At 37.5% G+C, this 19,013-nt stretch overlaps 1 protein-coding gene across 2 annotated transcripts in view; it reads right to left on the reverse strand.

The window, feature by feature from the left end:
* LOC138721930 (macrophage mannose receptor 1-like) overlaps positions 1–19,013 on the reverse strand; it is a 55,542-nt gene that overhangs the window by 22,572 nt on the left and 13,957 nt on the right. For both annotated transcript variants that reach the window (XM_069859529.1, XM_069859530.1), the window contains 10 exons: positions 18,066–18,179; positions 14,732–14,878; positions 10,808–10,990; positions 6,798–6,955; positions 6,426–6,539; positions 5,000–5,115; positions 3,483–3,631; positions 1,969–2,168; positions 1,349–1,473; positions 95–182 (listed from right to left, as the gene is read on the reverse strand). In XM_069859529.1, coding sequence (XP_069715630.1) covers positions 95–182; positions 1,349–1,473; positions 1,969–2,168; positions 3,483–3,631; positions 5,000–5,115; positions 6,426–6,539; positions 6,798–6,955; positions 10,808–10,990; positions 14,732–14,878; positions 18,066–18,179 — 1,394 coding nt within the window. The remainder of the gene's footprint in view (positions 1–94; positions 183–1,348; positions 1,474–1,968; positions 2,169–3,482; positions 3,632–4,999; positions 5,116–6,425; positions 6,540–6,797; positions 6,956–10,807; positions 10,991–14,731; positions 14,879–18,065; positions 18,180–19,013) is intronic.

Below are 19,013 nucleotides of genomic sequence, written 5' to 3' on the forward strand. Positions count from 1 at the left end.
TTAAATAAAAAATTACACAAAACCCCATACACCGCACACACTTGAGAAGCACAGGGAATGCAAAATAACAGCTGTGAAAAATTAAATCACTCACTGGAGATCCATCACTCCAAATAAAGCCATCATCAGGATTCAAGTAATACAAACCCATCCAGAAATGTTGGTGAAAATAGCCATTGTTCCTAAAAAAAAGCCAAAATAATAAATGTCCCATTTATAAGAAACTAAAACATAGACCCTAAATATTAAATTACATTATTATTTTTATCTTACAATATTTTTAATAATCTATCACTCACTACAATTCATAAGCTTCTCTAAAAATAATCCTTAAAGCTGTCAGAAACAGTACCAAAAACGTGTAAATTAATTAAAATGCAACTATTTCTAGCTGTTATAGCTACACATTAGCTGAGATTGAAATACTGGCCAAGAAAATTTCCAGATCCACTCTAACTCCTAAATATAAGGTGGCTTAATACTTCTGTATAATGGTTCAATAGCTACTGTTACTCCATTTACCAGCTCCCTATTTTCCTCTGTAAAGGCACTTACGGTTTCAAAACACAAATTTACCTGCTGTAGTCAAATCACATCTCAAAAATAGTACCTTAAACTAATTATTGTCTGCAAGTAGACACACTTTACTGATTTGTCTGAATTTGCTGAGTCAGTTTGTATTAACACAGCATCTGAAACTTCTTCCTTACTGTAAGCATGAAGCTCAGTACAGTTTTTGGAAGGCTGACATGTTTCAGTCTTGCTTCCTAGTTAGTCAGCGCTGTACAAGTGCACTGAATGCCATTTATTCAGATCATATTGCATTACCTACTTAGGATTATTTGATCTCATTCTGAAATATCACGCCTGCTTTTTACAGTTCAAGAACCTACTAACCTTATTTACATTCCTTGTGTAGGAAAAAGTCATCTGAAGTTGTTACTGCTTTCTGATAGTTCATAAGAAAAACAATCATCACATTCGCCAGATTTATATCACAACTGCTACCCTATTTGTACACTTGCTTATGTGAAAACAACTTGCATCTGTGGTAATTTTATAATATCCCCAAATCCACAATAAATACTTTTACATCAGATGATAAATGTTTCCTCAACTACATATCTCGCCAATCTAATTTTAGCATTAGCTTCTGGAGTGATTGCCACTAGTCATAGAACATAGTCATTTCATCAGCTCTGCTTCTTTGCTATGGATTTAATACAGATGCAGAGAGTGAATACAGACTGGCTCATATTGAAGAAAAAACATACACTGAAAAGGAAATATTTCAGAAAGAACAAAAGGCTAATTAAAGTGAACGGATTACCATGCTACAGATACTCACGCAATAGAACGCCATATCACATGTTGTTCTTCTTTACCATTAATGGAGGCCAGATCTCCTCCTATAGCTCGACAAAACTCTTGAGATTCAAGCCATGTTTTCTGTTGCCCTCCTCTTGCAAAAGGCTAAAGACAGCATTTTGCAATCAGACAAGAGAGACCATATAGGACACAAGACCAAGAAACATCAGCTACCCAGAGGTAATTAATTTACAATTAACTTGTTCTCTGGGGATTACAGAAACTTTTGAATGTAAAGTTTATAAGTGTTGATCTCTGCAAAACACAGGTTTAGTATAAGTGTCTTTAAGCCAAGCTAGCAAACTACATTGCTGACAGGAGTATCTGCTGCAAGACAACAAGTAGGAGAAAAGTACTTTTCATCTTAAAAGAATGGGAAATTCAGACTTAAAAGAATGGGAGATTAAGATCAGAATATCAAACCTGAAGATTAGTCTGCAATTGAATAAACTAAACCATCATTTCAACAGAAGGGGGCAAGACCTCTATATATAATTCGGGAATAAACTTATAAACAGTAAGACATATATACCATTTTTTATTGCATGTATGTGTAGCAAATAGAAACTACCTTAACACATGAATAAGCAACATACTTACTTTGAAACAGAAGCTAATACGACTGTTTGAGTCCCAGCCTTCTGGACACCGGGGAATAGGAGTTGTTGTAGGAACAGGAGGAACTGTCACTCCCTCTGCCCACACTTTACATAGGAACTTTGCCTTTTCTTCACATTTTATTACATCCCATAATCCACCCACAATTCCAGTCCTCATGGCAACACAGCCTCGTTTTCTTCCTGGTTGTAAACAGGAATGCAGGAAAGCTACAATTAGGGAGTCATGAGAACTTAGAAAATATCATATCTCTCTTGATGGAAATTAAGTCTTGTATAGGGTCAAAAATGTTTCTAATGTTTCTCCCTCACAGGAGGGGCACAAAAATTATCAGAAGGCTTGAACACCTCTCCCATCAAGAAAGGCTGAGAGAGTAAAGGTTGTTCAGCCTGGAGAAGAGAAGGTTCCAGGGACCTACCACAGCTTTTCAGTATATAAAAGGGGCTTATAAGAAAGATGGAAAATTTTTACCAGAGCCTGTAGTGACAGGATAAGGGGTAACAGTTTTAAAGTGAAAGACAGTAGGTTTAGACTAGATATAAGGAAGAAATATTTTTATGATGAGGGTGGTGAAACACTGGAACAGGTTGCCCAGAGGAGTTGCAGATGCCTCATCATTGAAAATCTTCAAGGTCAGGTTGAACAGGGCCTTGGGCACCCTGATCTACTGGAAGATGTCCCTGGCAGGGGAGGGGGAACTAGATGACTCTTTAAATGTACCTTCCAACCCAAACCATTCTATGATTCTAATTCTTGAAGGGGGCAGAGAGGCCATGGGGGAAGGAGAAGAAGACAGAAAAACCTGCAGTTCGCCTGTATCTGAGATACTGAACTGTACCTCACATCAAATGCCCCTCAGTGCCTGACTCTAGCAACATCATAACCTGCAATCGAATATCCCCTAAAACTGAAGATGACTTTCCACTCCCATAATTTTATTCAAACAGAAAAAATACCAATGTTTTCATGAACAAAATCTAGTAAATAAGGAAATCGCAATTAAGCTAGCAAAAATATTAACTGAAAGAGATTAAACACAATTCTTCCATTGGCCCTCTTGTTCCTTCCATTTTCTCTAAGACCAGAGATGCTTCATGCAAGTTGTGATCTCGCATACCTCAAAACATGCAGTGAGCAAACATACTATGAGATATGTCTGAACAGGCAGAATTTGCAAGCAGGGCACAGCATGCCTGCAGAGACTGGTCTTCCAGAGCAGTACAGACAGAGACTTTCCCAGAACAGACAGAAATCAGAAACTTGGTTTCAATTTAAAGTTTGTTTGCAAGCTCATGTTAAAAACTCATTTCAGCACTAAGTAGGAAGTTAGTAACAGCATCGCATGCTTGAGAAAGCAGCCAGATAGATTTATGAACAATTAGTAATTATACCATCAAATGAGGGCTATGGAGCAGAGTAAAAAATTCAAGTAGTGAACAATGTATTTTGAGCACTAGACTCATTAAACAATATAGAGCCATACAGAGCATACCTACCAGGCATTTCGGAATTCCAGTGTGTAAATAAGACAGATTCGCCATTAGCCCACTTGAAAGTTCCCTTTTCTTCTACATCTGAAAGTCCAATCCAAAAGTATCTTTCTGTTCTCAGCCCAATCAGGCTAGTTAGGTAGGCTTGTTCGTATCTGTTCAAAAGAAAACAAGCATTAAATTAATACTGTTAAATTGATTTATAAAAGTTGTTAAAGACTCATTATTTTCTCAGGATTACCTCTGTACGTTCATGAAAACATAGATTGGATGGATTTCCTTGAACAAAGCACATAACAAAACATCATATAATAGATATTTCATAAGCTTAAATACCAGAGTATTCTGCCTTCTCGTTGGATGTCCAGTAAAGAAGAAAGTGACATAATCACTGACTGACATGAAATTAGTGGGAAAGGAGAAACCTGACTTATGTGCTATACCACTGGATTTTTATGAGAGTGTCTAATACTCTTGCATTTTAATGACTTCCTGTTTCAGACAAATCCAAAACTGGAAAAGGAATCTCAGCATTACGGAAGAAATAAGCAAAAGTAGAGGCTAGAGTAGTATGATACTAAATTATCAAACTAAGGGACACTGCAAATTAAACCCAGTGATCATGCAGGAAAAGCTATGTTTGGGAAACAAACCTACATAGAGGTAAAGCCTGTCAGAGTTCATTATGGTGTTTAAACAAACAAATCTTTAGAAATCAAAACGAATAAAAGAAGTCTCCTCTTAACAAGGTACAGTCTGAAGACCACGTTAATGTTAAACAATTTTTATGACAGCGCAGTGCTTGCGTATATAGAGAGAGTTGCCATCTGTGACAGCAAGAGCTTTTACACTAGAACACATCTATTTAGATTATATAGAAACAAATGAAAGAAAGTGTGAAGCGTCGAGCAAACGGCAAGAAAATAAGCTTTGTTTCTTAACCCTAACTTTCACTTCCCAACATCCCACATTCAATAAAGCACTCTGGCTGTTTAGAAATTTAGCACACACTGAACCCTGAATTATGGTGGATTTTCAGGTACCAAGTACTTCTATTCTCATTTGAGTTCTTATTTAAATCTTTGAAAAGTAGCTTAATTTGGAGGAGACCAGACAGGTGAAAAGTATATCCTCTTGCTTGTTTGAACTACCTTTTGAAAGGAATTCAGAGCCATATATCTTCATTTAATAACCAAAACTGGATTCTGCACCCCTTACTCAAGTAAAACCCATCCTCAAGCCACTGCAATTAAGGAAACAGAAAACATAATTCCATTTTTTTTTTCCTTGCCCTAACCATCTATATCAATGCTGATTTCATAGCCATCACCTATTTTTACTAAAATCTGAATTCCCAGATCTGAATATAAATGCAAAAACTGTGAGAAGTTCTGTGGCTATAGATAGCTGTCTTCTCAAGCAAGACTTTTGTCCAGATCAGAATCTTTATATTGACATTCAGGTTACTACGCTACATATTAAATCCTCATGTGATCCCCTCGTGCAAGCAGACTTTTACATACCTGTCTTCAACTGTTGCTAAAAAGGCCTGATGCCTTACGCAGGTTTGATTTGCTTGAGAAAATGATACAAATGTATTTCCAATGAAGTAACAATAAAAACCATGTCTTTTCCAACCCTGTCAAAATAAACATTAGGTGATAGCATATGTTGCAGCTTTTCTAAATGTCTTTTCTTTTGAAAAAAAAAAGCAACAAAAAATTAAATTTACCCCACTGATTTATACCACTTAGTTAATCATTAGACAAAGGAACAACTGAACTATAGAAGCCAGACAGGAAACAAGGCAAACGCAAAGCTTTTTAAATGTTTCGTTTCATAAAAAAATTTTTTACATATAATGAAATTTTAATCAATTCATTCCAGCTATGAAGGCAAGAGAGGCTGTGCCATGCATCTTCAGTGCTCAGTATAGGATTATAACTATCTCATATTCTCATGAGCAACCATGAGAATGGTCTTAAGAAGCAAATTTCAGCTTGGCTTTTCAGAAAGGGAACACCTCAACCAAGGTTGTTTATTATTAACTAACGTTAAAACTGTCTTCTAATGCTTTGTCATTCAAGTGTCATTAACTCAGGAATATGCTTACTGTCACAAGCTACAATTCACACCAATTTTCTTCTGATTGTTTTCAACTTATAAGAGACTTTTGTACAAGCATGCACTTAGTTCTCCAGGCAAGAATAACACCCATAAACATTAGGATCCCTTTAGCCTTTCCAACAGTTGAATATTTGTAAGGTTCCTAGGTACTCTTTTATAAACACTGCGAATAAATATCAAAGACTTCCTCTGCAGGTGTGTAACGCAGGTTTGGGAGAAAAGTCAATTTTTTCAGAGAAGACAAAAGCCCAGTAAGATTCCCTATGACATAACAAATTAGAGTAGGTTTTTTGGAATTATTAAGTATTATGTTACCAGAAGGCAAACATTACCAAATAAACAATAGATCCACTGGCAGTTCAAAAGGAGCACAATGGATTCATTTTGCTCAAGCATTCGTAACAAATCAAAATAGAGAGCACTGCCAGAGCCACAGCAAAGCCTTGAAAATGGTATGTTGACAAATACATCCTTCCTGCTGTGAAAAATTTTAACAAAACTTGTAGGCAGAGGTGAAGAATAACTGCTGGTACAGGCAAATTCCTTAGGAAGGACTGAGTGCCAATCAGGGAAAAATGGCCTGCTGCAGGGACTACAGGTTTTTATTTCTGGTTTAAGTTGTAGAAAAAGAAAGGGAGCATCAAGAGCCAAATGAGAGTAAGAACGTAGATTTATTCATGTTTCAAATGCCACAGCAATAAGAAGGGCAACTGCTCTGATGATGAAAACACAGAACCCATTTTTCCTTTTATTTGTCACCTAAGGTGACTCTTAATCATTCCTAGCAGCCTATTCAGATCAGAGAGCTTTCTTTTCACTTACCCTCTGACAGCCCATGTCAATAGTTTCCTCTTCTTTAGAAGCTTCTGATAAGGGTTTCCTTTTGCAGATATAGCCAATTTTCTTTTCACAATAATGGTCTGCCCAAAATCCATCCTGGACATAAGAATGGAACTTTACAGTCAAGTAGGATTCAGTCTTTCAAAAAAGGTGCTTTATGCTTTTAAGTATTTTTTTCCCAGTTTTAAAAAAAGTAAACCTACATCTTATTTAATTATGTAACTCCTACCTTACTCCAGCCTCACTTCTACTAGGGCTGCTTCAAACAGTAATAATGCCTACTTTGTGTTCCTGCTTAGAAAAAAGGTCAAAATGATAAAAGATATAATTAGGTCAATAGCTACACGACTTTACCTTTCCCTTCATAACAACACAGTCCTCTTGCCTGTTGTTTGCATGAGTGGGTTCTCCATGAAGCCATTTGGTGTAGGTGACTGGTGTCCCATCGCTCCATTCAAAATACATCTGAACCTTGAGGTCATTCAACCCAATCCACAGCTCATCAGCTGGCTCTAAAACATAGCATTAATGAGGATGATAATAGTCCTCTTAAATGATGTGAACTTTATCATCATGGAACAGAAAATAATTTATTCTCAGAAAGTTTAAAAGGCAGTCACAGAAAATTAAAGCTCCCTGTTTCATAATGAGAGTAGACTGTCCCTCATATATCCACATCAGTCACCAGGAAAGACCACTCACTCTAGTGGCAGCACAATAAGTATTTAACTTTGTATAAAACAGCCAAAACACTCTCTTTTCTTAATTATGTCGCAACACAATTAGGTTCATTCTTTTTCCAGCTAAAAACTCTTGTAACAAGATATGAATAAATACCTAAATAAAATGTTACCTCCTCTTTTCCCCCTACCTCTAGTATAGTGAAGAAAGAAATGTCCTCTTTTCTAATGTTCAGATATCCAGTGTTGTCTTTTAGAGTTGACAACCAGAGTACTCACAATTTTTCCCATTACATGTGTTCCTACACGTTGCTTTATTGGAGAGCAAAAAAAAAAAATTCATATAGTTGTACTTTTTTTCAGTTTACAGTGAATGGAGTTAACTGCTGAGTTTTGGCTGGAAGGAAAGGCAGGACTGAACAAGGAAGTTACCTTACAGCAGCTGTTTCTTAGAGTTTTATTTGGTGGTGCTTAAAATCCTCCACTCCAACACATTGCTTCCATAATGTTCATACCTAGTTTTGTTCTGAACAAACTACTTTAATAAGGAGGATTAAAAATTTGGTGATTTATAATCAGCCTGAACTCTATCATCATCAAGGGCTACTCCTATCTAGAATTGATTTTATGACTTCCTTCAGTCCAATGAGAATTTTTTTAGTTATTATTTAACTATTTATGTATGGTCTGTGCAGGCAGGTCTAAAGGCATCAAGTGTGTCCTTTTGTCCATAGTACTATGACTCAGATCACATTAACCAGCTGCCTGCACAGTCCTTTCCTTAGATAGCACTTTAAGGAAAGTATGCATTAAGCAGCCTACGCACTACTTGAGTGCTAGAACTTACTCATTATGAGTATATCTCATGAATGATAGCGAGACTACTTTTTAAGATTTTTTTCCACCAGTTATGACTTTGCATTTTTACAGCCCATGTACAGCACTGAGGTTTTTCCTGTTTGATTTGTAATCAAAGTGCTTTCCTTCTTCCTAAGTCTTCCTCTTACATCCTCTATCCAGACTGACCACAGTCAACCTGTCAGTGAAATCGTCCATGGAAATTAAGAATGGGATGTGTATCAAAAAGACATGAGCTGCGTCAGTGTGTCTCTCAGTGGAATTGGAACTGTTTCTTTTCTGTTGTGGCTGTCACTAGCAATAGAACTGCCTGGAAAACAGTTAAAAGGAGGCTGAGGGGAGACCTCATTGCTCCCTACAACTACCTGAAAGAAGGTTGTGGAGAGAGGGAGCTGGCCTCTTCTCCCAAGTGACAGGGGACAGGACAAGAGGGAATAGCCTCAAGCTCCACCAGGGGAGGTTCAGGCTTGACATCAGGAAAAAAACTTTCACAGAAAGGGTCATTGGGCACTGGAACAGACTGCCCAGGGAGGCTGAGTCACCTTCCCTGGAGGTGTTTAAAGGACAGGTGGATGAGGTGCTGAGGGGCATGGTTTAGTGGTTAATTGGAACGGTTGGACTCAATGATCCAGTGGGTCCTTTCCAACCTAGTGATTCTGTGAAAAGTCAATGCCTCCAAGGTAATCCTTTCTGACTGACACGTTTCAGATGGAGGTTTTCCTAGATACCCCCACAATGTAAAACTCTCCTGTGACATTTCTACTATCTGCTAGTTACCAGAACAGGAAGGCTTCCCATTTTAACCAACCAAGTTTCTGCAAAAATCACCCTCAAATCCTGTCACCTTAATGGAGTCAGCTCTCTCTCCTTTTTCTTTCCCTCCCATCTTTATTATAGCTATATATGAACAGCCCTCACAGCTCATCCATATGGTCCTTACTGTCTTGCCTCCAATAAGAAGGGCTCAGATTCACAGGACATGGGGCTCCATTTTCAGACAGGCAGCTTTACCTTTTCTTCCAGACTGCTCTTTATATTCAGAAGTTCCGCATCTTAGTATGCTCCTTTAAACTCTCCTCCATTACCAAAATTTAAACCTATTCCCAATTCCACTACTCATCATGCTGTCCTTAACTCCTGAGATACTGCCATTCATGCTCTCTAATTTATTTTTTGTTTAGTTATCTACTAAAATCTTTCTGCCTGTGTTTATTAAGCACCTCACGTAGCACCTCATTCACGGCCGGAGTTCCTGCTGTGGTAGTGCTCACACCATGGTAAACTGAACAATAAACAGCATTCTTTATCAAAATTATTACATCAAAGTCATCCAAATACACCTTGCAAATCAGAAACGGGCAAGAGCCATTTCTAAAGCCTCTTCCTACGCAACATTTTCTCTGAAGAAGAAGAAAACTAATGCAGTTTTGCAATCATTGCTAACATTGGGTGACTAAATACCAAAGTTTTTTTCCCAACCACTTGAAAATAAGCTGTTTCCCACTCTCTCAGACATGCACTGGGCCATTTTTGTGCCATATCACATGGTAGACTTCTTTGTAAACACCCTAAATGCACTTCTTTATTCTTCTTCATGTTCCTCTCTAAAGTTCTCCTTTGCCAGAGAAGCCAATAAAAGCTCAGCTACTACGACAACACTTATCTCACTGTACCTCTTCCTCCATTGTTTTATCATGGGAATGTGAATTGTTTGGCACAAAGATAAACTTTTGTTCTTTCTGTACAATATTCACTGCAGCAGAGGTGTGATACAGACAAGACTTTCTAGGTGCTGCAATACACGGTGCTTTCATCTCAGCGGTGAACAAGCGTAATCTGGTCCTGTCATAAATTGCCTTAAAAGGCCTCTTTACTTGTTTCAATTTTACTCCTCTGAAAATAATGGTTACAAAATAGTCTTTTGCAGTGAGCACGCCATATGTGAGAAGACTGGTTTCCTTCAGGACTATTTGCCTTTCAGAATCATTCACTTTTACAAAAACAATACAATGCAGTCAGTTCAGGAAAGGGCTGGAGAAGGCATTAAAATATGAAATAACCTATTTCCAAGGATTAAAATGAAAGTGCAACTCATTTCCTTCAGAGTCTAACTTCTTTCAAATGTCCTAATGTCTAATCAAGAGGTCTCACCTTTCTTAATAACTTCCTTTGAAAGAGTAGAAGTTTCATGTTCATCATGAAAGAACTACAAATCACTCTTTCAGGAATGTGAGGAAAAGCACTAGTTGCCATGGAGTTGGCTGGGATACAAAACTAAAGCATATCAGTCACTGCAAAGAAGTGTACGTACGCATGAACACACTCTGCCTATCATAAAGCAGTAACTGACCTTACATGCAAAATCAGGTTCATGTAAAGCAGTAGCAACTACAAAATTGCCTCAAAATCAGCGTGGTTGCATCTTCCCCAATGAACACAGTAGCCTACCTTGCCTTGCAACAACTTGCATGGGTGCTCAGAAACCAAGCACTTTATTAACACTGTATTTAATTTGGGGCACATCTGAACCCACATACTGCGACAGACACCTTCCTTTTTCAGAAGAAACACGGGCATCAAGGCTTGAAAAATAGGGACATGGCAGTGTTGGTAATAGGGCTTAAACCAACAGACTTTGTTTCCCTTCATCTCTCTTTGCAGACCAATAGTAAAAACCCTTCCAACTTCTAAAATGGTTGAAAGTTGGTTTATTCTCCTTGTTAAAAGGAGGTAGAAGCAGACCCAAAGAGTCAGGAGGTTAAGGTTAAGGCAAAACTCTTTATTTTCCTAGTATAAATATATATATTATTGTAAAAAAATACTCACGGTACCCAAGCTGAGAAATAACAAAGCTGTATTCTTCAACATTATGGATGCTTGCCAGATCCCCATCCTCTTTCCTGCAAGATGTTAAGGCATCCTTCCACATTTTGGGGACCCTGTGAATTATGTAACAGTGGCCAGCATATGACATCCATTGATCAGGACATCTAACAGGCACATTAGTCTCTGAAAAGAAAAATTACCATAAGAGTTTCAGAATTCTACTCATAAGTAAAGGTTGAAAATCACATAAGGAAAGATTTAACAAATATTAAATATTTTCTTTTCATGAAGAATAGAAGAGCTGAAAAATATGTCCTGTGATAAAAATCTAAATGCATAATTAAAAGCTGAAACTTCCAGATTTTTTTTTAAAGAACACTGCAGTAGCAAACAAGAGTTTGCATTTTATGAAAAGACAGAGCTAAAGATTATCATAAAACACAGTTTTGACTTTTATATTCTTTTATACATACATACTAAAAGGTAAGGCCTGCAGAACTTTGCTTTATTATTTTCCTACACTCGTGCCCCAGTTTCTCTTTGTTTTCCATGCTGTATAGCTTATGTAAGGAACCTAGGCTTACAAAACATATTTATGAGGGTAATTTTTTTCCCAAAACTTTAAGCATTTTATAGATCAGCCCCATTTGCTTGACTAGTAAAGAAATAATAATTGGTTCTACAGGATCACAAAAGAACTCAAATAAGAATATTGTATTTAGAAAATCTTCTTAAAAGCTGCATTAAGAAAATTAAGCTTTCAAAGAAAAAGATTTATGCTTAAAACATGCTTTTAAAAGTTCAACAGAACAGTACCAGAGTACTGCCAACATTGCTGTTCAGCAAACAATTCAGCCTTGGGAGGAGTGCCACCCAAACATATAATAAACAGAATATTGCTGTTGTAGTAACAAATTATAATTCTTGCAGCACTTTATTCATAATCAGCAGATGGGTTTAGCAAACACCAATATACAGAGTAGAACAAATACAGCATGTTTGCAGAACTTTGGTTGGCAAAAAAAGCCTTGTGTATATTAGGGAAGGAGTAGTGATGTGTTTGTTTATAACTGTGAGTTTATTCCATGGACATATTTAAGCAGACATCCAAAGTCATGACCAGTCAGATCCAGGTTGAAAGCACATACTATGTTTCAGCTTGAATATGCTGATGATTAGTAGGAACTTAGTGCCACAACACAAATTTCCAACACAGCTAGTTCCTCTAGAGAGGAAAGGAAGGCTCTACAGAGGGGTCTGGACAGGCTGGATTGATGGGCCAAGCCCAATTGTATGTGGTTCAACAAGGTCGGATGCTGGGTCCTTCACTTGGACCACAACCCCGTGCAACTTTATGGGCTAAAGGAAGAGTGGACAGGCAGAATGGAACCTGAGTGTGTTGGTCAACAGCCAGCCGAATAAATCAAAGTACAGAAATGAATTTTGTAAGCAGAGAATGGTTATTCCTCAACTACGTTTGAGTAAATATGTTTGTAAATGATAAGCTTGGTTTCCTGAAGTTTGAAGATCTCATAGTGATTGATTTTGATGTCTAAAAGGGTAAAAGCACTAGCTAAGTTTGTCTCATGATTCAGGCACTCAGTTTTCTCTCTCACACATATGTTCTCTGTGGTCTGTCAAGACAGAGCTTACACAACAGTCATAACAGTGACATTAAGAGCATTTATTTCTTCTGATCAAATGTGTTATGAAAAATTTGTTAACTTCAAGATTAATACACCTTGTTGGACTGAGATGAAATCTATTTTGGTAGTGACTTAGTGCAGGTAAACAGACAGACAGCTTTTCTTAAGAAGATTAAATTAAAAACTAAGCAAGTTTTCCAGGTGAAAGTTACACGTACTTTTTAATCCAGTTTGCTATATTACAGGGCAAATGTTTTGAAGCCCTAAGATTCTATATCACTTAGATGTACGATGTGGCCCCCTGCTGGAAAAAGCACTTCTGCTACAAAAAAAACCCCTGCACAGCTATTGGCTTCTTGAAAATCTTCATCTGCAACAGAAATAAATATTCTGTACAAATTTTTCTCTGCTTTTTTTTTAATACAAGCATGGTTATATTCTGTTCGAAAATGCTCTTCTGTCCCACAGTCCTTGTATAATGCCTTGTTAGACTCAATTGTAACTTCTAGGGTTAAAATTTCAGAGGACTGCCTCTGTGTTTAAATGTAAGTGCGTGTATGAATTTGTGATTAAATTATTTCTTGAATCTGGAACCCTAGCCGGAAAACATCATCTCCCATGAGTTTTCGTTTGCATCATTAAAAACTGAGGGCACTTAACACCTTGCATGATTGCATACTTATTCCTTTTATGACTTCCTCCCACAGGACATTCTGGAAAATATTTTATGAAGTGAAACACTGCCAGACTTTGGTTAATCTGTCACCATGTTTATTCAGCAATTTCTGTACAATTGAAAACTTTTGCCTCATTTCTGTTCTTCCTACAAATTACTGGTAAACTGAGGTGGGGAGAGAATCAAAAGCCTAATGGCTATAAAGAAATGACCATTAGATCCCCAAACTGAAATTAAATCTAAATAAGATAGTAGTCGGTATTGAATTGATAGTATGTGTATTTATACACATCAGTCTTTAAGATTTGTGAAACCTGAAAAGCTGAGCAGTAGCAAACTGAATTACATAAGACAACCTTTAAACTATCTGGTTATCAGCTGTATACAAATACTAGCAATACTTTACATCTTAATTTAGGAAATAATTAAAACATGCACTGTAAGCTAAAGCAACAAATATGCTTTATTTCAATACTGAAGTATTAATTTAATTAAGTATTAAATATTGGTTTCAATATTTAATTAATTAGACACTAGCTCATTCCTGTGGGTTTTTTTCTCTTAGCAATAAAGCAAAACAAATTAGGCAGAAATGTCTGTCCTAAATGTTCTTGTCTGTACTGGTTATATATTGGCAAAAGCAGGAAAAACATTTAAAAGTATGTTTTTTAAGCCAAATGCCAAACACAGAGTTTCAAAACACCTGGTTTACCAATAATGCATATTAATAAATGGACTGGAAATCCAGTAATGGTTTACCTTTCTGCTTTCAAAACTATACAAAATAACATTAGCAGATTTAGGTGATAACTCTATGTCCTGGAAAGAGAAAGAAACTTGGAAAGAACGGAAGGAAGGAGTGCAGAAACAAAGGAACAAGTTACAAGGTGTTTCTAGTACACAGACAGATAATAAGAGAACTGGTTTAAATAAAGCTGTGAAAACTTAGCCGTGCTTAGCCTTTCCTATGTATATTAGGCAAGTGCCAGAATCACATTTCTTCTGAAGAAGTGTCTGTATATGTAATTTAAATAATTTTATAACTAAGTTAAATAGCTTATATATAAAAATAAATAATTTTTATAGCTCTATATAAATGTGTATTTATGAAAAAGATAAATATATAAAAACTATTTAACTCTTACAAAAGAATTTTTTAAAATTCCTCTAGCCCACTCCCCACTTGCACTGGCAGACTTACTCTGTTACCCAAGCAGTAAAAATGACCACCAGAAGAAATAGATACATTTCACTGAGCACATGGGGTTTAGATAATTACATTGTTTCTTTAAACATTAAATTATTTCTCTTTTTATTTTATGAACAGAATCTGACAGATCTGCTTGTTCTTGGAAAAGAGAACTCCACCATTTCTGCATTTAGAACTCAAAGCTACTAAGGAAAGATTACTATACAGGAAGGAGAGAGGCCAGAACAAAAATGAAGTACACACTGTTTACTTTTACAGGGAATCTTGGTCAAGCCCCAGTCTGCAGAAACCTTTGCTTGGTTTTATCATGCACTATAACAAACACCTACTACAATTACTGATAAAAAACACTGGTCATTAATAATTTGTTGAGGGCTTTTTACCAAACCTACCTGCAGGAATAATGAAAGATGCTACAGTAGCATTTCCTCGTTTACAAATATAGCCAAGTTTCTGATCGCATTCTCGATTCTCCCACTTAGCACCTTTGCCAGGATTCAATGCTGCACAGATTTTTCCAGGTTCTGGTGAAGGATGTCCTTTAAAAAAAAATTAACAGCATAAAACCTCAACAACAACAACAAAGTATAAGCACATCCTGTTTACCCTCCTAATCACTCTCACATTCTAATTTGTTCCATGCTTTAAGATATGTTAACATGTAGACAATTGTGATTCTTCACAGTCCTTCGGACTGAAAAGGGCAGTTCATTCCCTTAAGAGATATTTTTTCACAGCAACCACAAGCTGAGATATCATCCAGGTCACAATTTAACAGCCTTTCCACAGGTTCAAAGTCTTGATGGAAAGTATTAGAATCTTAGAATCATAGAATCATAGAATAACCAGGTTGGAAGAGACCCACCGGATCATCGAGTCCAACCATTCCTATCAATCTCTAAACCATTCCCCTTAGCACCATTTTTCCTAATGTCGAGCCTAAACCTCCCCTGGCGGAGCTTGAGGCCTTTCCCTCTTGTCCTGTCCCCTGTCACTTGGGAGAAGAGGCCAGCTCCCTCCTCTCCACAACCTCCTTTCAGGTAGTTGTAGAAAGCAATGAGGTCTCCCCTCAGCCTCCTCTTCTCCAGGCTAAACAACCCCAGCTCTCTTAGCCGCTCCTCATAAGGCCTGTTCTCCAGCCCCTTCACCAGCTTTGTTGCTCTTCTCTGGACTCACTCCAGAGCCTCAACATCCTTCTTGTGGTGAGGGGCCCAGAACTGAACACAGGATTCGAGGAGCGGTCTCACCAGTGCCAAGTACAGAGGGAGAATAACCTCCCTGGACCTGCTGGTCACGCCGCTTCTGATACAAGCCAAGATGCCATTGGCCTTCTTGGCCACCTGGGCACACTGCTGGCTCATGTTCAGTTGCTGTCAACCAACACCCCCAGGTCCCTCTCCTCCAGGCAGCTTTCTAGACAGACTTCTCCTAGTCTGTAGCACTGCATAGGGTTGTTGTGCCCCAAGTGAAGGACCCGGCATTTGGCCTTGTTAAACCTCATGCCATTGGACTCTGCCCAGCGGTCCAGCCTGTTCAGATCCCTTTGCAGAGCCTCCCTACCCTCCAGCAGATCAACACTTCCACCCAGCTTAGTGTCGTCCGCAAACTTGCTAAGGGTGCACTCGATGCCTTCATCCAGGTCATTGATAAAGACATTGAACAGGGCTGGACCCAGCACTGAGCCATTAGAGTGCATCTCATTTGATTGTTCTTTCCCATTTCTAAACAAACAACGTCGACACACCAAAGCACAATCTTTAGGTAAAAAAACTGTTCAGTAAGCTAGTGAAATTCTGTACTTAGTATAACAGTAAAGACAGAACAATAATAAGTAATTATTTTGCTCATGTGACTTTCATGTCCACTTGTCTAAATAATACCATAATAGCAGAATATTTTGGTATTTTCAGTTGAAAATCATCATTAGCCCTACCAAGAACATCTAGAAGAAAAGTAGAGCCTTTAAAATAGAACAAATTTTTGCAATAAATCAGATGAACCTCTCAAGATCTGGTCTAAGGTGATTAAACTTAACATGGGTTCTCTTTCACTTCTGGATACATGACACTATACTACAGAAAAAATGACTGTAACTGCTGCTCAGCAATAACCAGAGCAAAAGAATATTTTTAGTGTGCAGGATCATTCACTAAAAAATTATTTATGCCATTATGATTTCACTACTTTAGATTACAGTTAGTCTTACGTTTCCAGTCACATTTTCTTCCCATTCGAGAAAAGATATGCTTACTTCAAAAATAGCAATTTAAATAATTTTAATGTACAAAAAAGTTCACTTGTTGGCAGCCAGCTCCCCTAAATGTCTAATCAGCCTAATTTTAGTTTAAATGTCTTTCTGCTGTTTATTTAAGGCTAATAAGATGGAATAATATGAAGCTACCACAAATTCTTTTAAAATATACTAGTGGAAGAACAGCTACCTCTTGAACATCCAGAGCAATGGGGTTGAAATAGAGATAGGGTGACCAAAGTAAACTCATGAAGAAGATAGTACAAACATAAAATAGGTTATATGCACTTTAGAGTATTAACTTTGAATTAAATCAAGAAACATACAGAGTTAAAGATCCATGGAACCGATTTTTGTTACACCAAAACCTGTCTAATATTTTACAGGACAATTGAGAGTTGTCTGCAGTTTTAAAAACCACAAACAGCTCACCCTGCCACTTTGGCTTCACTTCATAATCAGTTTTCCCCCACTCTTCGTCAGATGCAGATCCTCATCAGCACACTCGGATGACGGAACTATAAATAACATCACAGCATCTTGCAGTTCAACCCATCTGTTTGCCTTGCGTGCTCACTCCATTGGAGGACTATATTTATAAAGTAGTTCAATTCACTCTTCATATGTTACCTACTCAGGCGTTTGTCCACATAAATCGCACTTTTGTCCTTATCTACACAAAGAAGCCACTGGATGATACAATGGAGAGTGCATTTATAGTTACTGCAGATTAAATACATATGACATGCTCAAACAAGATAAAGAAGAGTATGTACACTACATAACTTTTAAATTACTCCCCAAAGGTTTCCTGAATAGCCAATGCAAGGAAACAAGAGTCCTGCAAAAAGACACCTTAAGAGAAGTACTCAGAATAGTAAACTGGAAAAGCACCTTGTCTTCACCATGGCATAGGTGACTTCACAGATGGCATAGGAGACTGGCTTTTCAACACCACTAGAGTTCAACATTGCAACTACAGGTGTGAAGTAGCTGGGTTTGCTTTAAGGTGGACTAGCCTAACAAGTTCAATTTGATACATGTTACTGTCATGGGTAGGTTAATCCCAAATGAAACTGAAAATCCAATCTTTAAGCAAATAAACAAAACGAATTGGAAAGGAAAGGAAATTTTAAACAAACAAACTGGTGGCCAGTCTAATCTCACAAATGAAGACACCTATACCGTTAGATTTATTCTGTATTTATATAGAAATAAAGCAAATTAAGAAGACATACAAATAAAGTATAAATACATGACTTCTAAAATTTTCCTTTGGATTTTGAGGCTACCATTTCCACTGTGATTAATTAAGCCCAGCACATATTCTTTGTATAAAGACTGCTGTTCATAGGATTTATAGCCACAGTCAGAATCTTTCAAAATTGAAACAAGCTCAATAATTGCAGGAGAATAGCGTGCTAGGAAATAAATGATCAAATTTTTAAGCTTAGTTGCAACATATTTTATCTTACCTGGAACCCAATTTAAGTATCGAAAAGGAGCACCACCAACCCATTGCCATCCACTGTTGAAATTCAAACTGTTAAGACCAACCCAGAGAGCAGAACTCAGTCTACCAGTCAAACCTAGATAACAGAGACAAAAAGAGACACTGAAAGCACACAGCAAGGGCAAACACTTCCTCAAAACTTCAGAGTTGAATTCTAGCTAAACCATCTGCTTGTCCCTTTTTCCAGTACAAGTTCCAACAACTTCTAATATTTTAGTTAAGGTGGCTATCCTAACCCTGAGAAACATGTCATCTTTCGTTGGTCGCTTTAGTTTAGGAGTTTTCACACTTTTCGGTGTGGAAAATTGTATTACAACAGAAAATGAAATGACACTTTTGCAAGCTGTTTTTAAACTGATGCTCATAAACACGAAGGGTCAAAAAATCAAAAATTAGTTTTCTAAAATGAAATGTGTATAGCTTCCCATTGTGTATTTTCTCTTCCAATGAAATTAAATAACGATTTATATTTGCAAAATACTGTAAAGCAAAAAAAAAACCTATTTGCATGTTATCACACTCTAGACTCTTGGATGAGGGAAAGGCTGTGGATGTAGTCTTCTTGGACTTTAGTAAAGCCTTTGATGAAGTTTCTCATAGTATTCTGCTTTGGAAACTGTCAGCCTCTGGACTGGACAAGCGCACACTCTCCTGGGTGGAAAACTGGTTGAATGATCGGGCCCAGAGAGCGGTGGTAAATGGAGTTAACTCCAGCTGGAGGCCAGTGACAATTGGGGTTCCCCAGGGCTCAGTGCTGGGTCCAGCCCTGTTCAATGTCTTTGTGGATGAAGGCATTGAGTGCTCCCTTAGCAAGTTTGCAGATGACACTAAGCTGGGTGGAAGTGTGGGTCTGCTGGGGGGTAGGGAGGCTCTGCATATTTTTATGCATATTAGAGCCATTAGGCTCTGC

This window comes from Phaenicophaeus curvirostris, chromosome 6 (genome assembly GCF_032191515.1).
Source record: "Phaenicophaeus curvirostris isolate KB17595 chromosome 6, BPBGC_Pcur_1.0, whole genome shotgun sequence".
NCBI classification, from domain to species: Eukaryota; Metazoa; Chordata; class Aves; order Cuculiformes; family Cuculidae; genus Phaenicophaeus; species Phaenicophaeus curvirostris.